The sequence below is a fragment of the Phyllostomus hastatus genome, unplaced genomic scaffold, assembly GCF_019186645.2.
Source record: "Phyllostomus hastatus isolate PE091 unplaced genomic scaffold, TTU_PhHast_1.1 phas_scaffold_443, whole genome shotgun sequence".
Classification (NCBI taxonomy): Eukaryota; Metazoa; Chordata; class Mammalia; order Chiroptera; family Phyllostomidae; genus Phyllostomus; species Phyllostomus hastatus.
The window spans coordinates 1,667,198-1,691,518 of NW_025334031.1; the positions used below are offsets into that span (position 1 = coordinate 1,667,198).

Below are 24,321 nucleotides of genomic sequence, written 5' to 3' on the forward strand. Positions count from 1 at the left end.
GTCCAGTCCTGGCTCAGCCCCCGCTGGCAGCAAGTTGCTGGCCGCCCCTCACTGCCGGTCAGGTCAGGGCCCCGCCTGGGGGTGTCCATTCGGTGTCCTCGTCCGTGTCCACCCGTCCAGCCGGCAAACGGCCATCTCGCCAGGACCTCGGGCGCCCTCCCCTCCAGGGGGTTCCAGGCCGGTGGGCAGAGGCAGACATGGACAAACCAGGTTTCCCGGGCTGCAGGCCAGCGGCCCCACGAGACGGGTCTGGGGTATGGCCAGGGCTGTGACTTACGCCAAGCCTCGTGGGGCAGCTCCCGCTTCCTCGGTCTGCAGCGCAAGCGAGACCTGGCCGGCCAGGAGCCGGACAGCAAACCACAGGCCCTGGGCTGGAGCCCCTGGCTCTCCGAGGTCGGCCCCGGCGCCCAGAGCAGAGCAGTAGGGAGGCTGGGCCGAACCTTCTGGAGATGCCCGTGTGGCTGTCCCCAGCAGCAGAAACCGAATGACTAGGATCCCTGAAACTGCCACCCAGGCGGGTGGGTGGGGGGTGACCAGGGGGACAGTGGGGCGCTCTAGGATGCGGAGGGTGCACGGGTCCTCTGGCTTCCGGAAGCCCCGCCTGCTTCTTTCTGGACTCCGCTGGGTTCCCAGGGGCTGCAGGTTCTGCAAGACGCTGGATGTGAGACGGAAGCTCAGAGCACCAGGCAGTCCCCTCCAGTGCCGCCTCGCCTGCCTCGGTTTCCCCCAGCCCAGCCTGGTGAACAGGTGTGTGCTGCTCTGAGCCCAGCCTTCCTGCGACGTTCAAAGGCCCGCCCCCGCCTGCCTGCAGGCCGCCTGTCCCTCGGGGCCCTTGCCCCTCCGGCCCCCTGGACGGACGGCCCTCCCTTGGAACTGTGGTTCCTACCCCCGTCCAGAAGCCGGGGGAAGGCATCCCTGGAGGGCCCGGGAAGTGGGGCCCCATGACCTCACGGTGCCCCCCAAGCCTCTTCCCTTTCTTCCTCCAAGTCCAGAGGGACCCCTGGGGAGCCCCACATCCGGGAATGCCTGGGCCCGGGCGAGCCAGGAGGGGGGTGCCTGGGTGAGGGCCGTGCTCCCCTCTCTCCTAGCTGCAGGAGGAGGGGGATGTGGCCACCCCGCAGTGTACCCAGCCGTCCCCCGAGGGCCAGAGCTCTGTCCGCAGGACACAGCCCAGCCGCTGCCCCACCGAGGCCTCATGGGTCTCAGCTGTGGCCGTCGGCGGGCATGAGCCCTCTGGTGCCCCCACCCCCGTGTGGAACCCTGTGTCCCGGCACTCGGAGGGTCAGAGGTGGGCCCTTGCCCACCCCGGGACCCAGGCCTCTGCTCTCCCTCCTCCTGGACACGGGTGCCTGGACCGCCGGAGGCAGGTGGCAACCCCCCGCTGGCTGGCAGAGCCTCCTCCTGGGGTGCAGCTGTGCGTGGTGAAGGTGTCGGTCCCACAGACCCACCTGCAGGGAGAAAGGAAGTGACATGGTGGGGAAGGTCCGGCCCCAGCACCCTCCTCCAGGAAGCCCCTGCCCAGGAGTCCTCACAGACCCCAGTTCCGGAAGGTTCCTCGGCACCTGCCAGCCCCGCCCCTGAACCCCACCACCTCCGAGATGGAGCTGCACGGGTTGGGGTGTGCCGTGTAGCTGTGACCCCAGGGACACCACGCCGGAGTCCGATCGCCCAGGACGGAGTCACCTGAGATTGGGAAGCAGCAACATCCTGCAGCGGCTGCTGGGGCCGAACGCCCCCTGCTGGCGAAGGCCTGAAACTGCACCTCGCCGCGGCTGAGAAGGGGAGGGGCCTGCGGGGGACCCACATCCTGCCCAGCCGCCCGTCCTGCCCCGGCCCCAGCCCAAACCTTGCTGGCATCCCTGAAGCGGTGATTTTTGAGGTGGTCCCCTGGGGAATATAAGAGTAACCAGCGCTGTTCAAAGTACTTTCCTCGGGCCCCCTCCTCAGCCCATGCAAGGGATCTCCTGCAGTCAGGGCCCTGAGAACTTACTCCCCAGCCCCTCGGGCACGGAGCCTCAGTAGCTCCTCCCCGAGAGCCGTCCCCCCAGCCCCGCTCAGCGGACGGCAGCTGCCCGGCACAGGCCCACGCCCAACCCTCAGGACACCTGTCAGCCCGTCCTGCCGCGATGTGCAGAATCCCACCCCTCACACCCTGCGCCGCCCCCCCCCCGTCCTGGCCCCCATCACCCCCGTTGGGACTGCGGAGGCACCCCGCACGGCCCCCCACCCCGATGAGCGCGTGGCCCACAGGCTCCTTCCAGAACACAGGGCAAGCTCAGAGCCCGGCGACCGCTGCCCTGTGCACAGAGCACGGCCGCAGTACTCAGACGGCGAATGATCTCCTTCCGCGCCACACACACTGGACACCATCGGCCCTCTCCCACACGCACACGCACACACACACACACACGTGTGCACCCACACAGGCGCTCCTGCTCACTCATGCCAGCCACACGAGGGCAGTCCAGGCTGTGGGTAGACTCGCCCAAGCACCCAGCCCAGAGCCGAGAGCACAGTAGGTGCTCAGTAAATCCATGTGGGTCTCCGCAAGGCTGCCTGTGTGACAACCCGCCACCTGCTCAGACGTCCTCCGGCCCCGTGGGTCCCGCGGCTCGGGGACGCCCACAGGGGTCTCTGGCACTCTTCCTCCTGGCCCTCCCACTCCCGGGACGCCCCAGGGCCTTGCTGTGACCGCAAGGCACCCTGAGTCCTGGGCTGCACCCAGACTCGACACCCCCGAGCCCACCACTGTCCCCACCCCATCAACGGTGCTCCCTTTCTAAACACCCCAAGCTTGGGCCCTGTCCACGCCGTTCCCTCCCCCTGGCATGCCCTCCCTCACTGGGGATCCACAGTCGTAGGCTCCATGGAGGCGTCACCTGCTCCAAGAAGCCCGCCCCCTCCATCCCACCTCAGGTTCCTCCGGTCAGTCTCGAGTGTCCTTGTCTAGCCGATTTTCTCCCAGGGACCCCGAGTCTGGGATGGCGCAGGACCGGCTGGGGCAGGGGTCCTGGGGGATGCAGGACCCCCTTTTGTTGAGTAGCCCAGTGAGCAGGTCGCCCACGTGGGCCCGCAGCCGTGGCTGCCCGCTCTGGCGGAGGAGCACCTGTGCAACCTGGGACTGGGTGCTCCTCCTCGCTGGAGGCTGCCTTCCCAGACTTCCCCAGGGCAAGGAAGCTCCCGCCCTCCCTGAGCTGGCCCACAGCACTTGGGCGGGTCGGATCCCTCTGCTTCGGTTTCACACCACCCATGGGCCCCGCGTGACACAGGAGGAAGAGGTGAGTAGCTGGTCCCTTCCTGCCCACCCCGCCGGGGCCCCGGCCTCCACTGCCCGTCCCTGGGCCGGCGGCAGACTCCCGCCCCCACCTCTGCCCCGGAAACCAGGAGGAGCCCGAGGGAGGCCCAACCTCCTGGCCGGGGCCTGGAGCTTGACAGCCTGGAGGCTGTGCAACCTCCTGGGGACAGTCCCTGGTCCCTGCCCCCTGCCCCCTGCCCCGTGGAGCATGGAGCCACAGGCTCCGGCCCCCTTGCCCCCCACCCTCGCCAGGAGTCCTCAATCTGAGACGCCCGAGTCTGCTGTCTCCACCCCACTCCCCTAGGCCAGCGCTCCGTGTGCCCTGCCGGCACCCCTGCCTGGCTCACCCACCCCACCCCGGGCTCCCTGGCTCTCGGCACCTCTGACAGCGGCAGGGAACGGGACACCCTGTCCTCAGTGCAAACACACACCCCCACCGGCCCTGCTGGGCCTGAAAACTTCCTCGAACACGGTCCACTACAGAGAGGGGCGGGGCAGGAGGCAACCCCGCTCTGGACTTCGGCCAGGCCTCCCGCCTGTCCTGGACGCTGCAGGTGACATGGGGGATGCTGGCATCCCTGTCACCCCAGCAGCCTCCTGGTTTGTCCGGAGGGGGGTTCTCAGAAGTGACTGTCTCCCTGCCCCTCCTCTGGGTCTCTGTGGCCCCTCCCTGCCCCCTCTCTTCCCTCCACCCTGTCCCCACCCCATGCCCGGACTAGACACCTCGTGCTGCTCAGAGACCAAGTTCCTGCCTCCCACTCAGACCTGGGGGAAATGGGAATGCGGGCCAGTCCGGGGAGGGAGGGGCATGTGCAGGGGGTGGGGCCGAGGGCGGGGCCACCAGGGGCACGTGGGGCTCTCCGAAGGACAGGTTCAGGGAGGGGGTGTCTCCCATGCATCCCCCCCAAGAAGAGGGTGTCCCCAGCCCCTCTGGGAGGACGCAAGTCTCAGGCCGCCCTGAGAGGGTGAGGCCCAGGGCTGAGCCCCCGCCGAAGCAGGGACCCCGGGCCGCTGGGGTGAGGGCGGCCCCCGCCCAGCCAGGCACCCCCACCCTGCCCTCAGCTCCCTGCAACCCAAGACGGCTGGGCACGGGCCAGGGTCCCGTCCTCGCGGTCACCCTCCACCCTGCCTCGGGGACCCATCTCTGTAGGCCCCCTGGGGCCCTGCTGTACAGTCCACCATGCACTGGACAGGACTCTGCAGAGGGCCCCGTGATGCTGCACCTCGGGGCCAGCGATGGGGCGGGGGGCGGACAGGGCCCCACAGCCAGAGCGACCCTGCCTGGGGCACCACAAAGGCTGCGAGTGTGGCCCATGCCACCCCGCCCCGGGCCACACGAGAAGCTCGCCCCTCAGGCTCTGCCTGGAGGGGCCAGGAAGGCAGGCCTTCCACCAGAAGCGGCTCCGGGGTGGTGGGGGTGCCCTGTGGGCCTCGGAGCCCCCCCGCCCCCAGCACGGGAACCCAAGTTGGCCCCGTGCCATCAGGGACACCGACCTGAGCTGCAGTCAGCACCCACTCCAGCCCCATCTGGCCCTGCAAGTGGGGTGCTGGGGCCTTCCTGGGGGGCCCTGCCTCCAGTTCCACGGGGGCTGTGCCCAGACATCTGAGCAATGGGTTGTGGAGAGAGAGGGCCCCCTGTCGCACTCCCCAGGAGCAAGATGGGCCCACGGTCGCAGGCGGGGGGCTGGAGAGCCCAGGCGGGGGTCCCGCAGCCCTGCACTCTCCCTGGGCCACCCCGCCAGGCCGGGCGCCAGCTGCTCCTGCTGGTGACTCAGCGCCCTCGCCTGTCACAGCAGGACTTTTACCCCGGGCAGGCCCGCCAGCCTCCTACTTGGATCCCGGCAAGGTCTCCGGCAGCAGCTCCCCAGGATGCAGGGCGCTGGGGCTCCCAGGGGCCAGGGCCCGTCTGCCGCTCAGGGGGGCGCCCTGGGCCGGCCCCGGGTGCTCCTGCTCACCTACGTGCTGGCCTCCGTGGAGTTCAGCTGCCTGTTCATGCAGTTCTCCGTCCTGCCGGTGAGTGCCTCGCGGGTGGCCTGCCCTGTGGCCCCTTCAGCCCTCTCAGTGTCCACCCGTTGGGGGCGGGGGCGGGGCCTGATGCTGCCGGCCCTTCCTGCTGGGGAGCCCTTGCCACACTGCAGCTGAGTGAGGGACCCAGGGACTGTGCCTCCTGACCCCTGACCCCATCCACACGCTCTGGACACTGGCAGCCGGGCCAGCCCGGGGCAGGGGCTGTGGAAGTCACCTGCGCTCACCGCCCGCTGGCTTCCGGCCGCTAGCTCGGCCCGTCGCAGCCCCCCACACCCGCTCAGCTCCCTTGTCCGGCTGCTCTCAGGTCCCTGCTGACACCTGCCGCCCACCTGCCGCCACGTCCCCCCACCCCCGGTCCCACGCAGGGGGGCATCAGGCGGAGCCTGCCCCCCGCCAGGGCAGTGCCGTGCATCTCCTTCCTCTGCTGCCCCCCCCGGGTCTGGGGGGGCTGTGGCACCAGCCCCTGGGCACTTCCGGAAGTTCCCCCGGGACTAGGGGTCTACTGGGGAAGGGGTGCCACCCCTGTCACCATTCCAGTAGTGTTGGCTGGGGCTCCGGACCAGCCGGTGGGCCCAGCCGCCCGCCCCAAGGCCCAGGGCACCTCCACTGAATGGCCTGGTCCGAGCCGCCTGCCCCCGCAGCAGCCGGGCGGCCTGGGCCGGCACCTCCATGTCCGCACCGTGACAAGGGCCCCTCAGACGGGGGTGTGGGGTGGGGAGTGATGGGCGGACAGTTAAAAGAGCTGGGCACCCCAAGAGGCAGCTCCCTAGGGTGGGGGCACCTGCGTTCATTTGTCCCGAGACGCCCCCTGGGCACCTGCTGGGTGCGCCCTGTTCCCGGAACTCGGACCACAGGTCCCGGCAGGGACTGGCCGGGCCGCTGCTCCGCGGCGCTGTGTCTGTGTGTGGCAGGGGCAGGGGCCCGGGACGCCCGCTCACACCCAACAGCACCAGTGAGGTAGTGCTGTGGGGAAGGCACGGGGGCCGGGGGCTGGGGGCCCAGGGACTCGGGGGGGGGGGCTTCGGGGGAGGAGGGCCGCGTGGAGCAAAGGCCTAAAGGGGACAAGGCGGGACCCTGGCCGGTGCAAAGGCCCCGGGGCAGCCATGAGGCCGGCGGGGAGGGGGGCGGGGTCCCCGGAGGGACCGTGGAGGGTGAGGGGGCGCAGCTGGAGTCGGGCCAGTGGCCGGGACTGAGCCCGGACGTTGCCGAGGGACTGGACAGGGGCCTGCGAGGAAGGGGGGCACCGGGTGGCCCTGGGGACCAGGACCTGCCCCCGTGGGAGGGAGACCGGAGCCCATTCTGGAGGACGCCGTGTGGACAGCCGGCGGCGGTGGTTCGGGACAGAGCGGCTGGGACCGGGGACACTGTCTTCCCAGCCTCGGCGCACAGCCAGCGGCTCCTGCGGAGCACGGTGTTTCCCAGAGTGGGCTGCCCCGGGGGAGCGGAGGTGGGGGTCGGCGGTCAGGCTCGCAGGCAAAGCCAGGAAGGCCCAGAGCAGAGGGGAGAAGGGGGGTACGCTCAGGTGGCGGGGGAGGAGCAGGCGCCCCCAGGAGGATGGGGTGAGGGGGGCCACGGTGAGCCTGGGCAGCCTTCCCAGAGGCCCTGCGGCCAAAGGGAGAGAGCGGAGGGGTGAAGGGTGAGCAGGGTCCCTCCTCTGACAGGAGAGGGAAGCAGGGAGGGGGACCTTCCAGAACCAGCCCTTGAGGGGGCCAGAGGCTGGGGAGGGCTAAGGGAGGAGGTGGGCGCAGTGGGACTCAGGACGGAGAATGGACTGGCCAGGGTCAGGCCCCACTGTCCGACGGCACCGAGGACAGACAGACAGACAGCCCGGCCCAGCTGCCCGGTTTGGGCAGGAGCAGACAGGCAGGGGGGTGGGATGGCCCCGGGCTGTGGGGCAGATGAAGCTGGCAGCGGGGGCTGGGGGGGACTGGGGGGAGGGGGCGGTGCGCATCCGAGACGGAAAGCGGAGGTGGCTGTCCCAGATGGAGCTTCGGGAGGGCACAGGCAAACTCAGGCACGCCGTGTCCTCATTCCCTGGGGCTAACCTCGTGCCTGAGAGAGTCGAAATTCTACCGTCTCACAGTCACGGGGGCCCAAAGTCCACACCCAGGTGCTGCCGGGCCTCCCGGAGTGAAGCGCCCCCCCCAGGGGAGGTTCTCCCCACTGCTTCCAGCGTCCGGTGGCGGCAGACGGTCCCCGGCTGTGGCCTGTGGCCGTGTGTGTCCAACCCCCCCCCCCACACACACACAGGACACAGTCTCGCTGGATGGGGGCCGGCCCGACGACCTCGCTGCAGCCGGGTCACCTCCAGGAAGACTCCCCCGCCAGAGGGGGCTCCGTTCTGTCCGAAGTGCTCAGGGTGGAAACAGCAGAGCTGTGGGAGGCTCGCCCCAGCCCATTCCAAGGGGGTCCCTGCAGGGAGGGTCTGGAACTCCGAGGTCGGGTGGGGGAAGGAGCGGCGGCAGGACTGCTGAAGTCACAGAGACCTGGTCCCCAGCCCGCAGGCCCCCTGGGGGGACGCTGGTGGTGCCCTTCACTCCAGGGAAGGCTTCCTGCAGGAGCAGGCCCGGGGCCTGCTGGGAAATGGGCTGCCCCCTGGAGACCGTTGGGGCACTTGGGGACCATGTCCCGCTGGCCTGGAGCCACCACGGTTGTCACCATGCAGTGCTGAGTGAATGGAGCCCAAAGGGTGGGAGCTGGGTGCCCCCCTCACCCCACGGAGGCGAAGGGGGACCGGCTGCCACCCTCACCAAACCCCCACCCAGCCCTCCCCAGATCAGGGGTGGGAGCCCCTACCGGCTCCCTGCTGTGAGATGAGCCCCCGAGTCCCCCCACCCCCAGGCCTCCTGCCAGGCACCCAGAGACAGACCCAGCCCCTGACCGCCGAGGACCCCCAATGCCAGGCCCCGGGGCCCTTCCCAGCCCCTGACCGGGGCCCACGCCTGTGTTTCAGTACCTGTCCCGGAGCCTGGGTCTGGACTCCGTCACCTTCGGCTACCTGCAGACCTCCTTCGGCTTGCTGCAGCTGCTGGGGGGGCCCGTGTTCGGCAGGTACCCGGGGCAGGGTCCCCCCAGGGGCCCCCCGCAGCTCCCACTCACAGAGGGACACGCCGAGGCGCTGGAGTCCCCTCCAGGCTGGGTGGGGGTCCCCGCCCGGGACTTGCACTGATGCTGGTCGGTAAGAGAGGGCTCCCTGGGCCAGACGCCCCGGCTGTTAGCGCCCCCGGCCCGCTGACAAAAGCTCGGCGGACAAACAACTTTCCTGGAAAAGGCAACTCTGGGGACTAGGCCTCTGACACCCTGCCTCCCCGAGCCACACACTCTGAAGTGTCCTCAGCTCCGAAGCGGACAGACCAGCGTGGCGGGGGTCAGACCCTCAGAGTAACCACAGGGGCGGGGGCGGGGGCGGGGGCGGGGCTCCTGCCGGCCTAGGGCAGCACTCAGGTCCCGCAGGGAGGGCCTCTGAGAGCGCAGAGGGGGAACGGCTTTCCCCAAAACGCACACACCCTGCTCCTTCCCATTCTGCAAGTCCCCTCACAGGGCGGGGGTGGGGGGGGGGTTGCCCGTGTGGGGCGGACACCCGGAGGTCACTGACAGCTGCCCCTTTGGAAGGGCGGGGGATCCGAAGCCCCGGACAGGAGGGCGGCCCAGCAGCCCAGCAGCGGCGGGTGCCCAGGCCTTCCCCTGCCCACCCTCACTCACAGCGCGAGGGTCTCCCACACTAACCTTGCGGGAGACCAGCAGTCCCAGGGCTGGGCCTGGGCACCGAGAGGGGGACCCGCGTGACATCCGTGAGGGTCACAGGTGTGGCGCCCTCCAGGTTTGCTGACCAGCGCGGCGCGCGGGCCGCGTTCACCGTCTCCTTCCTGGGGGCCTCCGTGCTCTACCTGCTGCTGACCGCCGCCTGCAGCCCGGCCCTGCCGGGCGTGGCCTTGCTCTTCGCCTCGCGCCTGCCGGCCCTGTTCATGCACACACTACCAGGTCGGCCGGGCGGGGGGCACCGGTCAGAGGGCGAGAGTGATATGGGGGTGTGGCCTGGAGGGTGGGGGGCTGGTCTGGGGTGATTGGGGGCGTGGTCAGTGTGGGGCAGGTCTGAGGTGCACGTGGAGGTTGGGGGCGTGGCCCGGTCGGTGGAAGGGCCATGTGGGGGCGTGGCCTAGGCCGCCCCGGGGGCCTCCAGGGGGCCGAGCCGTTCAGCCCCTGCTTCTCCCGCAGCGGCCCAGATGGTCGTGGCCGACCTGTCTGCGCCCGAGGAGCGGCCCGCGGCTCTGGGCCGGCTCGGCCTCTGCTTTGGCGTTGGCATCATCTTGGGCTCCCTGCTCGGCGGGACCCTGAGCGCCGCGTACGGGTGAGTAGCGAGGCGGGGACCGGCCGCGGGCGGTGGGGGCGCGGGTCCAGACGCCGAGGCTGGGCGGGCTCCGCGGCGCAGCGCTCCGGGCCCTGGCCGAGCCCCGCCCCCGCCCGGGCCTCGGCTCCCCCACCTGCACGCCCGGCGGACCGCGGCGGGCGGAGGGCGCCTCGCGCGGCGGAGGCGTCGGCAGGAGCGCACGTGGCCGGCAGGGGGCGCCGCCGCCCCGCGCGGCCGCCCGGCCAGGTGCGGCGGGCGCAGGTGCCTTCGGGTCGCTGATCCCTGGGCGGTCCCAGGTTATTAGGAGGCCTAATTTCCTAAAGGAAACCGGAAGGCGGGCCCTGGGGCAACGTCCTGGAGTGACGGGCCCGGGCCCTGGGGCCCTGCGGCCCTGCGATGGGGACGCCGGACCCCGAGCCTCTAGAGGGGGCGACAGCAGCTTGTGGGCGGCTTAATAACTGTGTGTGAATTGAAGGCCTCCATCGCCCTACACACACACACACACACACACACACACACACACACACAGGCCTTTGGTCTTCCCCTTCCCCGCCGGAAGCTCCCACACGGAGTTTCCAGCCCTCCCAGCGCTCCGAGCCCGGGCGCACCTGCCAGAAGGGCCTACCCTCGGCCCGGGGATTCCTGGCCCTGGAGAGGCCCGGCCTGGTTAGGACTGGGGCCTCCCTCCCGCTGCTGGAGACCAGCACCCCTGGGTGGTAGCCCCACCCCCATTTCCCCCTTTCCCAGAAGCACCCCGGCACCCACTCCAAATCAACTTCTTCGTAAGAGCGATCTCGCCCCTCGCCTGCCTTCAGGCCCAGGTCTGTGGTTTTGGTCTGAGGGGTGGCTGCCCGGCCCGGCTGTGGGCGCGGGTGCAGGGCCCCACCTGCTCCCTGGCCGGAGGCCCGGTGCCAGCCGGTCACCCCAACTCCCACCCCCACCCCCCGCCCTGCGGGCTCAGGCCTGAGTGAGCCGAGCTGGGACGGCGCTCGGGAGAGGAGCCCACCTGGTGTGGGACCTCACAGACCCAGCGCACACCTGCCGCACGGCGGCGCGGCCGGCCGGCACCTCTGGTGGCCCCGGTGCCCCCACCTTGGACTCCATGCCAGCTGCTAGGCCTCTAGGGGGCGCAGTTTCCACAGGCTTGAGTGCCCCAGACGGGTGGTGGAGGCAGCTGGCTGACGGCCGAACCTCAGGGACTGGGAGACAGACAGGCACGGTGGCCTTGTGACATGGTACCTCCCTGGAGGGGGGTCTCTGTGCCCACCCCCGGTCCCCCACCCCGGCATTTAAATCGGAGCCTGGGTCTCAGGACTCCTCGATGAACCCCTCGGGCGGGAGGGCAGGACTCTTCCACACATGCTTCCTCGCTGATGCTTACTGAACCCCTACTAAGCGCCCCTGGGACCCCAGGTTCTGGGGTACAGTGACGAAGGAGACAGGACAAGGTGAAAGGCATCAGTCACGTCGCCCCTTAGCGTCAGGCTGAACTGCGTGGTGTAAGAAGTAACACAGCATCGGGGCAGCGGGGGCGACAGGCGGCCATCCGACCTCGATGGAGTGAGGGCGGAGGCAGGGGGGTCCCTGTGGCCGGAGTGGAGGAGCAGGGAGGGGACAGAGGGGCAGGCGGGCTGTCAAGCCCCGGGCAGCACGAGCCAGCCAGTGTCACCCAGGTGCCACATGCTGCAAATGTGGGGGCTGGGGCCAGTGCGGGGGAGGGGGGGGGCCCATCGAGGTCCCTGGGGCGCTGGGCCAGGCTGGGCCAGCGGGGAGGGAGCCTGGGAGTGGGGGGCGGAACAGGGCTCCGTCCTCCTGGGAGGGCCCTGAGCCTGGGAGCTGGTTCAGACGGGGGTGGGAGAGGAGGCCTCCCAGAGGAGACACAGGGAGGACCAGAAGGGAAGGAGATCATGAGAACTTTCTGGAAGGCTAGGGGCATGTGGGCGAAGGAGGGGTGGGCCCTTCACGCCTGCGAGGCCGAGAGCGCGCTGCCTGCCTTCTCGCTGGGCGGGGGCGGGGCCGAGGCCGGCTGCAAAGCCCGGTGGGTCGTGGCTGGGGGGAGGGGTCTGCGTCTGCCCAGGGGGAGGAGAGAGGGGGACGGGCTGCGAAGGGGGAAGAGGCCTCAGGGGGGTGGAGAGGGTGCAGGGGCGGGAGAGGCCGCTCACCCCTCCTCCCCACTGCCCCACCCACGGGGACTTTCCCAGCCTCCCTGACCGGCACTCTCCTCACCTGGCCAGGTGCGCTCACCTGGGAAACAGGCCGTCAGACCTGGCTCGCTCCCGGGTGCCTCGGCCTCCACTCGCCGGCCCTGCCCCGGTCCCCTGCCATCACCACCTCCTCCTTCTGCAGCCCAGCTGCTGACCCGGGGGATACCACTTCTCTCTCCCTCCCAGCCGCTACCAACATAGCCACCACCCCTGCCCTCTCCTTCCAGAACATTCCACTAGCTCCCCTCTTTCATCCCAAGATCTAAGGAGTCTTGGAAGTTGAGATCTTGGAATGTCCTTTGATGGGGGAGCACACTGAGGCCCCCCGGGGGGGGTGCCCATGGAGCTGCCTGTCTGCCCGAGGCCCCCTCTCCCCAACCTGCCTCCCTGATACCCCAGCCGTCCAGAAGGACCCCAGCCACAGCCCCTCCGGCACCGAGAGCAGGAGAGGGAGGAAGTGGCCTTGGCAGCCACAGGCAGAGGCGCTGGTGTAACTGGTTTGGGCCCCACCTGGGGCCGGGGCCGGGAACCCTGGCTGGCTGTGGCGCGGGGGCGGCTCCGCGACCCAAGGCCCGAGCCCCGCCCTTACAGCCCGGTGGCTCTGCCACACTCTCCCACCGGGAGGGGGGTGTGGGGTATCTCGGGGGTGGGCGGCGACAGCCTGTGAGCCCAGCTGTGTCCTGGGGGGCGGGTTCCAGGTATTCGAGGAAGTGGGGAGCCTCTTGTCAGGGCTGCTGGTGGCAGCCTGATTGTTGGGGGTCATTGGCTGCACCCCCTGCTCCTCTGAGCGCTGAGGGGCTGCCCGGCTCCTCCTCAGGGCCCGGCCCTCCAGCCCTCCAGCCCTCCAGCCCCTGCCCTTCCGCTCTGGGCGGGCGGGGCAGGCCCTGGGCTTCCAGGGTCTCAGGTGCGGACTGGGAGCCTGGGCCGGGTCGGGGCTGAGGCTGTGCGGCTCCTGGGCCCGGAGCTGGCGGGAAGGAGGGCCCGGTCAGGGCCCGGAGGGTTCTTGCGCTCAGAGCCAGCAGGGGTGGCAGCGTCTGCAGGTCCCCAGTGTCAGGGCTGGGGGAGGCCACCCCGCTCTGGACCAGCCTAGCACAGCCCCACGGAAAGTCACGGGGACCATCGGCAGAGGCCTGGGACAGTGTGAGCGCTGGGCGGGACGAGGGTCCCACTAGACCACCCTGCGGTCAGGCAGAGCCGGTCTCGGCGTGGGCTCGGGGCGGCCCCGGGGCACTCACTGGCTGCCGAGTCAGCCGTTCTGACCCCCAGGTGTGGGCCCTCCAGATTGGGCAGGTATTTACCGCCTCCTTATCAGGAGGCGAACCGGGGCCTCCCGGGCGGAGTCCCGGCCTGAGCTGGTCAGGGAGGTCAGGGACCGAGAACCCTTATCAGCCAGCGCGGGGCTGATTGATAGAAGGTTTCCGGCGGTGACGGAAACCTGCTTCTGGGGCTGTGCTGAGCGGCGCTGGGGCAGGAGTGACTCAGCGGCCGGTCAGGCCGGCTGCCTGCCCCGCCCGCAGCCCGGGCGGCTCCCCGAGGTGGCATTGCCCGGGGTCACGGGCCCTCCGGGTGACTGGGGTCCAGGTGCTAGGAAGCAGGTGTCTGGCGAGGCGGGGACGTCGGCCTCCACCTGAGAGGGGAGTCAGCGGCTGCCCGAGGGTCCCAGGCAGAGGGGAAGTCGGAGCAAAGGTCTGGGGACAGGCAGGGGCTGGGGGCTGGCAGGAGGCCTGCGTGGTCAGGGGACCGGTCAGGTGCGTGGGGCACACAGGGGGCTGCCAAGAGCGAGGCCGGACACGGCTCTGGGGCCTTTTTCTGGCCTGGAAGCCAGAGCGGGGCTGCACCTGGCCGGCCCCGTCAGAATTCCGCCCCCGTGGGTGGGGCTCCCTTCCGGGGTCCTAGCCACGGTGCTCCAGGGTCCGCTGTGCCACGGGGCCCGTCGCCCGGGGCGAGGTGGCTTCTCCACTCCAAGCCCCACGTGGACGTCCGGCGACACACTACAGCCCCTCACGTCCAGGTGTCCCATGAAGCTGGGTCCCGGCGGCCCCCAGCTGTCCGGCAGGAGAGGGGTGCTGGGAGGCCCTGGCCAGGCCAGGGGACCCTGCCTGCTTCCTGTCGCCTCTCGGAGCCTCAGGGCAGGTGTGGGGAGGGGCAGCCTCAGCTCCAGGAGAAATGTCACCTGGAGCCGGACAGGGTCCGGCGGAGAGGACACAGGCACAGGGTGCTCGCTGGGTGGGCACACCCTGGGCCTCCAGGTCAGGGTGAACAGGGCGCCACAAGGGACCTCGGGACTGGTGCAGCCTCGGGGGTGTCCCGGGAGGGTGGCCCTCATCTGCATCTGAGGGGAGGAGGTCCCCCATCCAGGTGACCACAGGGAAGGACTCGGGTGTCCTTCCATGGTGCCCCTGAGGCTGGCCGGGGGCCAGCCTCCTGGCCACCCTTCCACCCCAGAGTGAGAGGCCGGGAAGACCAAGGTGCCCGGCGCGGAGCCTGCCCTTGTGGTTGGAGCTCCGTTTCTGCAAAGGGCCCGGTGAGCCCCCAGCTCCTGCTCCCGGTGACCCCGCTCCATGAGGGTCCCCAGGGCAGGAGGCACCTGAGCTGCGGACAGGGGGCTGGCAGGTGCTCCAGCCAGGAGCCCCTCCGTGTGGGTGCCTGGGCTGGTGCCACCTCCCCCTCCTGTCTCCCCCCCCACCACCCTGCCTCCATCCTGCTGTCCTTGGCACCCTGTCCTGGGAGAGTCGGGGGCTCTGAAAGGGGACAGCCGTCCCCACTCCCTCCCAGGTCACCGGCCACCGTGCAAGGTCCAGTCAGGATTCCCCGGAGAAGCAGCCCGGCTCCCTGCCACCGCCTCTCGCTTGTCACCAGCCTCCCAAAATAGCCATCCAAGTGGCCGCCTCTGCTCCCCCCATTTCCGGGGCATCGGGCAGAGAAAGCAGCTTCTGTCCCTGCCGGCCCCGGGCCGTGACGTCTGGGCCTCAGAGGCCAGAGTCCTGAAGAAAGACCCCTTCTCTCCGGGGCCAGCTGCTCAGCCCCGCTCACGTCACAGACCCGGGGCTGCCAGCCAGAGGAGGGGGCTGTGGGGCCACTCTGGGGTCCGGTGCCCACTGACCCTCCCGTCCGCCAGTCCACCACCTGCCGGTCCGCAGACGGGCCCAACTGTTTGGGGCCCTGGCAGTGAGAAAGCCTTAACAAACGGCCTCTCAGGCAGTGGGTGTTGGGGGTGGGGAGACAGACAGGCCTGTGGGGTGGGGGAGGGGTCCGTGGCACACACAGGCTGGACAGGTGCCAGCGCCACCACTGCATGAGCCCGGGCAGGTCCCGGCCCGGGAAATGGGTGGCCAAGGCGCTGGTGCCACTGACTTCCCTGGTCCCGTGTGCATGGAACAGAGCCCCGCCCACCCGTGGTTCCCCTGGGGGCTCTGCGAGGATGTGCGTGTGTGTGCTGCACGGTTTGCATGTGTGTGTGTGTGAGCTGCACAGTTTGTGTGTGTGTGAGCTGCACGGTTTGCATATGCGTGTGTGTGAGCTGCACAGTTTGTGTGTGAGCTGCACAGTTTGCATGTGCGTGTGTGTGAGCTGCACGGTTTGTGTGTACGTGTGTGTGAGCTGCATGGTTTGTGTGTGAGCTGCACGGTTTGTGTGCGCCTGTCCTCGGGGGGTCAAGGGCTGCGTTTCTGAGTGGAGACTCGGGGCAGAGATGCTGCCCCGGAGGTGAGGGCGGTGGGCCGGGCAGGAGGAGAGGGTCCGGTGGGTGGTGGCGGAGAGAGACGTGACTCGGGGTGGTGCACACACAACCCAGCACGCAGAGGATGCTGTGTAACGTTGCACGATGGAAACTGACACAGTTGTATTGCCCGTGTCACCCAACACACTCGATTAAAAGTGACTCTAATGTAAACACAGGACTGAGGGTGGGGGGTACAGGCTGGGCCGCAGCCCTGGGCGGTGTGGGCAGGCAGCAAGTGGCCTGAGGGTGGTGTCCTGTTTGTTTGTTTTTTTAAGATTTTATTTATTTATTTATAGAGAGGGAAGGGAGAGAGACAGAGAGAGAGAGAGAAACATCAATGTGCAGTTGCTGGGGGTCATGGCCTGCAACCCAGGCATGTGCCCTGACTGGGAATCGAACCTGCGATGCTTTGGTTCGCAGCCCGTGCTCAATCCACTGAGCTACGCCAGCCAGGGCCATGTCCTGGGTTTTGCCGGGCCGACCCCTCCCGAGGTCCAGCGTACCTGTCCCTCTGGGAAGGGGCCTCCTCGGCCCGGCCGAGGCCCTGTGGGCCCTGTGTGACCACACCTGTCGCCCCAGGATTCAGTGTCCACCCTTCGTGGCTTTTGTGGCCAACCTCCTGGGAGCAGTCCTCAGCTTCACCTGCATCCCCGCCAGCACCAAAGGGGCCGGCACCCACGGCCAGGCCGCCCCGGCAGGTGAGTCCCCCCGGGCATGGCGCTCCTGCAGCTCGGCCAACGTGGCACGAGGCTCTGGCCCTGCAGCTCTGGGCCTCCGGCTGGGGCAGGGCTCCCTGGGGTGGGAGCTGCTCGGACCCTGGCCTGCCTGCGCGGGGGCTTCCTGTCCGGGGCCTGGGACCGTGTGCCCCTCAGGGTGCTGACACCATCAGCGCTAAGCCGGGTGTGGCCACAGAGGGGACCCTTGTCTGGGCAGCGTGGAGACCGAGGCCCAAGGCAGTGGAAGGGTTACGAGGGGGCCCAGGGGGGTGCCAGGGGTGAGCAGGTGGGGCAGGTGCCGAGGTGGCCGCAGGGCAGAGCCAGGCCAGGCACCTCCCCTGGGGCAGAGGTGAGGGGCACTGCTGTGGGGTGGGGACCCCCGGGGCATCCCCAGCCCAACCCCTGCATGGCCACACAGAGACGGACCGGTGCCTCTCTCCCGTAACTGAGAGCGCGTCTGGAACACAGAGCGCTCCCCACCACCCACCGTGGGAGCCGCCCCGAGACCCAAGGCCCCGGGCAGCGGCTGGGACAGAGGGGTGCGGTGTGGGGGCGGGGCTGGGGGCCCGGCCTGCGAAGTGCAGAGCGGGAAGTGACAGGAAGGCCAAGCCAGGTGCCTCCACGCTCCGCCGGGAGGCCAGTGACCCAGCGGCGCTCAGGAGTGTCCCCTGGGTGGCACCGAGGGGTGGCCCTACTCCCCAGGGACTGCCCCACCGGGTTGTCTCACCCTCGCCCGGGCCTGGGCGAGGTCCCCCAGTGCCCAGGCCCGAGCCGGCCCGTCAGGGCGGAGGGGCTGTGCTCTCTGAGCGCCTCCCGGAACCCAGGGGTCCCCGGTCAGTGGGGGCTGAGGGGCCCAGCCTGCGGGCGGGGTGGGCCGCCCAGGCTCCTGTTCCCACGCGCAGGCGTGAGAGGCCGCAGGGCAGGACCTGGGAGAGCTCGTGCCCTTGACAGGCGTCGGGGGAGAGGGCAGGGCCCACCCCCACCTCGTGGGCCTGGCCCCCGGCGTTCAGGCCGAGGGGGAGAAGACCTGCGGCGGCGTGGGCCTGACGGGTCTCCCCGGGCGTCCTAGGCGGCCCCCGGGCCGGCGTGTTCGACCTGAAGGCCATCAGCCGCCTGCTGCTGCAGCCCGGCGTCCTGCCCGTGTTCCTGGTCAAAGTGGTCTCCGGCTTCCCCTCCGGTGAGTCCCTGCCAGGGGCCCTGGGGACAGAGGTCCATGCCCGGGACTCCGCCCTGCCCCTCGGCCCTGCGCTGCCCGCTCCGGCTCGCTCCCTTCACGGCCCCCGGGGCGTGTCTGGCCACATCTGCCCCAGAGGGGACACAGTCCCGAGGCGGGGAGATGCGGCGGCCCCGTGTCCTCCCCGTCCTGCAGCCGCGCATGCCCCCTCGAAGCCCCCGGCACTCTGTCCCGGCCGGCTGGCCTGTGACCTCCCGGTCCTCTGGGACAGTCTGAGAGGCGGAGCCAGAGCACGCACACGGCCCACGGGGAGGGGTGGACCCTGAGGCGTCCCTGGTGGCCATCGCGCCTCTAGCCCCTGCCCACCCCCCTGGCCCCTGCTCCGTGCCGCCACGCGCAACGTCCTGCCTCCTGGCCACGCTGTGCCGAAGCTCCCAGGCCTGTGGTGCGAGCCGGGCTCCGTCTGGGACCCAAGTCGGCCCGCGGGGGCTCAGGGACTGGACCACGTCTCCGGTCCGGTGAAAGGGGCCTTCGGGGGGCCCCTGGTGGGCCTGGGCCATTCCTCTCACGTGGTCAGCCCTGGGATCGGCTGCCCTCGCCGGGGCGCCCCCCGTCTGGGGGAGCACCCAGCCCCTTCCTGCAGACCGTGAGGCAGCCCCGGCGGCGGCAGCGTGTCCCAGCCAAGCTCGGGGAAGGCTCCCGGGTCTGGCGGGTGCCTCGGGCCCGCCCTGAGCCGGTCACCGAGGTCAGGCCCCCGCACCCTGGTTGGCCAGCCCGGGCTGCCGGGTGGCCCTGACCCCACCGCCTCGCCCAGGGCTCTTCATGGTCATGTTCTCCATCATCTCCATGGACTTCTTCCGGCTGGAGGCCGCCCAGGCCGGCTACCTCACGTCCTTCTTCGGGGTCCTCCAGATGGTGAGTGCGGGGCGCGACTCAGTTTCCCTCAGTGCCCAGCTCTGCGCCGTCACCCTCCGCCCCTGCCTCTCCACGCCCCCAGCGGGTCAACCCGGCCCTTGGGGCCCCCGTGGCTCTGCCCCCACGGTGGGCCCACCTGCCGGCGTCCCGTCTGAGAGGGCGGCGAGGACTGGGGCGTCCTTGGCCTGCCGTCGGCGGCAGCGTGGCCGGGGTCCCTGGTTCGCCGAGTGCGCCTCTGAGTGTCCGGCAGCAGACGGGACACGGAGGGGGGCACACACAGTGGTGGGGTGCAGGGAAGGAGAATTGGGGCCTTCCAGTCAACCGTGTGATGACGGGCCAGACCCCCCCATGCTCCGTGTCCCCAAGTCCAAGTGTCTGCGTCTGTCTGCGTGGGAGCCACAGGCCCGCTGGTGGGGCTGGGGGGCCGACTAGATGGGCTCACGTGGCAAAGCACCGGGCACCCCGGGGGCCCCGTCCAAGCAGGAGCCTGGCCCGGACACTCTGCTGTCACCGCGGGACACCCTGAGCTGGCGGCTCGGCGACAAAAACAGCCTTAGAAGCAGTCTGAGGCGTCCTGTCTGCCAGCCCCCGGACCCCCAGCTGCAGGCCCAGCTTCTCCTGGGCATCTGGGCCCGGCCCCGGGCGGTGGGGACAGGTGGCGACGTGCTGCCGCCACCCGGGACGTGTGCCTAACAGCCGGAGCGCAGGAGGGGCTATTCTGGGACCTGCTGGGGCGGGGGAGGGGCTCTGACCTCTCCGGAAGCACACGGCATTCCTGCCGCCTCCCAGCCGTCTCCCCCCCTGCTCCTGGCCCGGGACTGGTGGGGACCCCGGCCCCGGAACACCCCCGGGGGCCCGGCCCCAAGCGGCCGTGGGCAGGGTGGGGACCTCGGAGGAAAGGGAGAGAGAGAAAGAGAGAGAAGACAGGGAGGGAGAAGGAGAGAGAGAAAGAGAAAACGAAAGCACAGCCCTGGCGGGCGTGGCTGAGTGGACTGAGCACCGGCCTGTGAACCACAGGGTCGCAGGTTGGACTCCCAGCCAGGGCACACACCTGGGTTGTGGGCAGGTCCCCAGTAGGGGGCCTGTGACAGGCAACCACACACTGATATTTCCCTTCTCTTTCTCCCTCCCTTCTCCTCTAATCTTTAAAACCAAACCAAACAAACAAAAAACCAGTAATAATAAGACCCTAAAGCTGGGCCCCAGGAGACTTGCTGTAAATGGCCACTCCCAGCCTGCCCAGGGCCAGCGGACCAGCCTGGGCTCCGGCCTGGATCCCCAGGCCCTGCAGACACAGCCGGCGCACTGGAGGAAGGAGGGAGCCCAGGGGAGCCCAGTGCGCCAGAGCCCCAGGGTGGGGTGGGGGTGGGCGCAGGCGCAGGCGCAGGGGGGGCCCAAGCTCTGGCAGAGGCTGGGGGCTGGGGGCTGGGTTTTGTGTCTGCAGACAGGGCTGAGGCTGCCGTCCTCAGGCGCCTCCTTGTGCCGCCTCCCCGCCAGCCTGCCCGGGGCAGGGCTGGCCGCCGAGGGTCTGACTGCGGGGCGCCCGACTGCAGGCTAACCTACCTGCCTGCCTGCCTGGGCTCACACCTGCTGCTTCCTTCAGACCATTTCCTGCCCCACCCTGGGGGGCTGCTAGACCCCAAGGGGGCTACAGCAGCCCCTGCCCCACTCCCTATGTAGGTTGGGGATGGGGGCTGGTGGGGCGTGGTAGCCCAGGTGGTCCGAACATGAGGGGACAGCGAGCAGACCCCTCTGCCCAGCGGGCTCGTGGCCCTCTGTCCCCTGCAGGCCCTCCTGCAGGAGCTCCCCGCTCAGCTCACCCACGCCCCACACTCGGCCACTGTCAGGGTAATTAGCAGCTGTGTGAGGTGAGGCCCTGGTGGGGGCCTTAGCGGAGCAAACTGCAGGCGAGAGGGCCTCGGGTCACAAAGGGGCTGCAAGTGTGCCGGCCCTCAGGTGGAAATACACTCTGGCCTGAGGGGAGAGCCCCAGGCTCTGAAAACACTACAAGAGGTGGTCTGCACAGATTTACTTGAGTGCAGTGGGGCTGCAGGAAGGGGCCCCTTGGAGGGGGATGGGGGCCTGGTAGGACAGGAGCTGTGTGTGGCGGGGGGCCTGGTCAGGGGGAAGGGAGACCTGGGCACGTTTGCTGTCTGGACGAGTCCAGGCCTTTCCCAGCGGATGCGGCAGGGGCTCGGGCTCTGTCTGGATGAAACGCTGAGGACACATGCAGACGAGGCGGGAGGCAAAGCCAAGCCCAAAAGCACGGCTTTCTCCTCAGAAGGACGTTCGTGGTTCTGATTCCAGGCAGCTTGGTTTTGCCAGGCCGGCGGGCCGGTGCCATTCCACAGGGCTGGGCCCACCCCGGACCCCAGCCCCGGCTGGCGCCACCCCAACCTGCCCACCCCCAAGCCCTGGGGAGCGCTGCTCCAGGCCCAGGGTGCCCCGCACTTCCTGCCGTCCAGGCACAGGACGGGAAAGGCCCAGGTGCAGACTTCGCTCACCTGGGCCTGGGCGTGGCCTCGGGCTGGGCCTGCCCTCTGAGTCACCTACGTCCCTAGTGAATGTCCCTGGGAAAAGAGTCACCAGGGGCAGGAAGGGCAGCGCAGAGAAAGTGTCCCCTCTTCAACCAGCTCCTGGGGTGCAGCAGGGAGGGGAGGGCTCAGGGACGGGGTGGGGGTGCCACAGCAGGTGGCCTGGGAGAGTCTGCTCCCTGTCCCTGGGGACCTCACTTCACCAGGCCCAGGACCCGCACTTGCTGGTGGGTGCCCCGCCCCCACCCAGCTCCGGGACCCTGAGCTGGTGGGGTCAGCCCTCTGGGCCTCAGTTTACCCAGTTGCACCTAGGGTGGTGGCCTCGCAGGGTATGGGGAGGACACAGAGCCCTTGGCTGGGGGCCAGCCCAGGCACTGCCCCCGATGGACAGGCCCGGGCCTCAGTGGGGCCAGCTGGGCTGAGCACGCACTGGGCACCTGGGCACTGGGCACCTGGGCACTGGGCTCGGCCCCTGGGCAGCCACCTCTCCCCAAGCCCTGGCTCCGCACCATGAGATGGGCGGACCCTGCCACTCAGCTGAGGGGACAAAGGGGCTGAGGAAGCGCAGTTGGGGCGGGGACACATGGGGGCCAGGTGACACCGGAGGGACCTTCGCAGGACCACCGGGGTCCCCAGGCTGAGCACTTCCCAATGGTAAGAGACGGATGTTGCCCCGCAAGCCGGGGCCTCCCCCGGCCCCTCCGCAGCCCACCGCCCTTCTCGCACTAGTGCGTTTGCCGTGCCCGAAACTAAAGGGACGAGGCTCGCTCTGAACTCGGAAATCGGGCCTGTGACTGGCCGGCTGTGTGTGCGTGTGGACATGTGTGTGTGTGCGCGCGTGAGCCGCCCAGCCCCCCCTCATCGCCCAGGGACGTGGGGGCCCGTCCTTCTGCCCCGGGACTGGCCACTGCCGGGGACCCGGCTGCAGACGGTGCGGTTCCCTGGCTGGGGGCGGGCGGGGCGGCCGCGGTCCTGACCCCCCTGTGTCCCTCTCAGGTCGTCCAGGGCCTGGTCGTCGGGCGGCTGAGCAGCCACTTCTCGGAGGCAGCGTTGCTCCGGGCCAGCGTGCTGGTCTTCGTCCTGGTGGGCCTGGCCATGGTGAGAGCGCCCCCCCCCGAGGCTGGACCCCACCCCCACCCGGGGCCCCCCTAACGGGGCCTCAGGGAAGGGCCCTCCTGCCGTCTCCTCCCGGAGGCCCCCAGTCACCGTGGCCCCTGCCCTGTCCCTCTCCAGGCGCTGATGTCCAGCGTCTTCCACTTCTGTCTCCTGATGCCCGGCCTGGTCTTCAGCCTCTGCACCCTCAACGTGGTCACGGACAGCATCCTGACCAAGGCGGTCTCGGCCTCGGACACGGGTGAGCGCAGCGTCCGCAGCCGGGGCCCTGTGAGGGGCGGCCCGCCGAGGCCCCCAGCCCTCCTCCCGGGGCAGCTTGCTGGCAGCTTCCCGCGGCACGGCTGTCTGGTTTGGGGCCCGGTCTGCCTGACCCCCGGGCACTGCAGCCTGGTCTGAGTGAGCAGGGTGTGTGGGGCGGGCCGCGAGAGGGCTCCGGTGAGAATGTGGCCACCGACCGGCCCAGCTGGGCCCAGCCGGCCCTGCACCCGGCCCTGCAGACCAGTCCGGCGCCGGACCTGGGGGCCAGGAGAAGGCTTCCGGAGGCCGTGTCTGGCTCGGCTCTAAAGCCCGGGCTGGGTCTCACCAGAAAGGAGGAGGGAGAGACGGCCTTCCAGGTTGGCCCCAGCAAGGCAAAGGAGTGGAGGCGATCGTGGGTCTGAAAGGCTCTCGCAGAAGCCGGTTAGGAAGAAAGCCCAGTGGGCGGGGCATGGGGCGGGGCACCCAGAGGGGGCGGGCTTCCTGTCAGGCCAGAGCCTGGTGGGTCTTCTCTTCCCTCCCAGACCGGCACCCAGAAGCTCGTTGGGGCCTCCTGGGTGGGCAGGCGAGTGCACGCACACAGCTAGTTACGTCTAGGATGCCCCAGACCTCCGGGGGGACACGGGGGTCCCTGGGCCGACAGTGTCCGGGCTCCAGTGCCCGCCCTCTCCCAGGCACGGCGCAGACCCGTGCGGGGCTCCCACAGGCGCCTGTGGAGGCCTCCTTGGCAGCAGGGTGAGTGAGTCCAGGGGCTGGCCGGCCCTCGGCCCACTCACCCGTCTGTCGGGCAGGGGCTGATGGAGGTCAGGTGGCCGAGGAATGCCGGGCCTCTTCTCGGGGCAGCCTTGGGAGCCTCCAAAGCCTCTCAGACTGTGGCTCTGGGGCCCTGGGAGGCCAGGCTGGGCCCAGAAGCCTTCCGGGAGGGGGTGGGCCGGCACTTTGGAGAGGCCTGGAGGAACTGGCCCGGAGCATGAGGGCAGGGCCTGGCCTCCTGGTTCCAGGGCCCCGCCTTCCGCCCGGAAGGAGCCGGGGGCTGGTTCCCAGCGCCGGCCTGGGAACCTCGACAACAGAGGGGGCGGTAAATTGCTCCCCGGTGTCCGTGGGTGATGGGAGAGGCTGCTCCTTGGTTTCCCCCAGGGCCCGAGCTGGGGCGGGGCCTCGCCAGGCGGCTGCCACCTCACCCAGCCGGGCTGTCCAGCTGCGGAGGCCTGGGCTCCCACCCTGCTGGCCTAGGGCCGGCAGCCAGCACCAGGCACAGCGGGCAGAGCGGCGTGGAGACGGGGGTCAGGGAGCTGGGTGTGCAAGCCGCTGGACCTGGGGCGTGGGGCCACAGGCAGGGGGCCCCTGTTAAGACCCCGAAGGCCTTCCCAGCCCTGAGAGGTGCATCTCCTCCTGTTCCTGGGAGGTTGGGAGGGCCGTGGGGGGACACTGGGGACATCACGGCCTACTTTGCACCCCAGCCCCAACCCTCACCCGGTGGGTCACCTGCAGCCGCCAGGCCCACCTCCCCAGTGTCTGTCCGCCAGCTCCCTAGTGGCCAGGCCTGTGACGGTGCCCAGTCCCGGCCCTCCTGTGCCAGGGAACCTCCTGGGGCGGGGCGCAAGTGTCCATGGGGCCCCTTCATGGCTGAGTGGTCCACGGGGAGCAGTCCCGCAGGCCCTGGGGGAGGACGGGGAGGACAGGGGAGGTCTCTGCCACATCCTGGAAGTGGGCAGCCAGCGGGGTGACGCTGAGGGACCCTCCTAGGCCTGACTCACGCCCCCCCCCCGCCCCCTCTGCTCCACAGGGACCATGCTGGGCCTCTGCGCCACCGTGCAGCCGCTGACCCGCACCCTGGGGCCCACTGTGGGCGGCCTCCTGTACCGCAGCTTCGGCGTCTCCGTCTTTGGCCACGTGCAGTTTGCCGTCAACTTCCTCGTCCTCCTGGTCCTCTGGCGGCAGCCTCTGCCCCACAAGACGGACAAAGTCTGGTGACCTTGGCCCCTGGGCACGGACTGGCAATAAATTCCCAGCATCTC

The 24,321-nt window shown here is 69.9% G+C and overlaps 1 protein-coding gene across 3 annotated transcripts; it reads left to right on the plus strand.

The window, feature by feature from the left end:
- Positions 1 to 3,166: 3,166 nt before the first annotated feature.
- On the plus strand, positions 3,167 to 24,321 carry SLC22A18 (solute carrier family 22 member 18). 3 transcript variants are annotated; one of them, XM_045821056.1, is made up of 11 exons: positions 3,167 to 3,278; positions 5,089 to 5,308; positions 8,277 to 8,374; positions 9,144 to 9,304; positions 9,539 to 9,671; positions 16,176 to 16,294; positions 17,382 to 17,489; positions 18,301 to 18,401; positions 21,932 to 22,033; positions 22,169 to 22,289; positions 24,090 to 24,321. In XM_045821056.1, exons 2-11 carry the CDS (start codon positions 5,165 to 5,167, stop codon positions 24,275 to 24,277), a joined length of 1,275 nt encoding a protein of 424 aa, XP_045677012.1. In that variant the 5' UTR covers positions 3,167 to 3,278; positions 5,089 to 5,164; the 3' UTR covers positions 24,278 to 24,321. The 3 variants fall into 3 exon arrangements, with proteins under 3 accessions (XP_045677012.1, XP_045677013.1, XP_045677015.1); XM_045821057.1 differs by having other exon boundaries at positions 3,169 to 3,278; positions 5,092 to 5,308; XM_045821059.1 differs by having other exon boundaries at positions 3,173 to 3,278; positions 5,110 to 5,308.

Bases quoted from the DNA above. Each gene is read 5' to 3' on its own strand.
- SLC22A18 (XM_045821056.1), top strand. From the start codon at position 5,165: ATGCAGGGCGCTGGGGCTCCCAGGGGCCAGGGCCCGTCTGCCGCTCAG. The intron at 9,305-9,538 runs GTCGGCCGGGCG...CTTCTCCCGCAG, and splicing joins GTTCATGCACACACTACCAG to CGGCCCAGATGGTCGTGGCC. The intron at 22,034-22,168 runs GTGAGAGCGCCC...GTCCCTCTCCAG, and splicing joins TCCTGGTGGGCCTGGCCATG to GCGCTGATGTCCAGCGTCTT.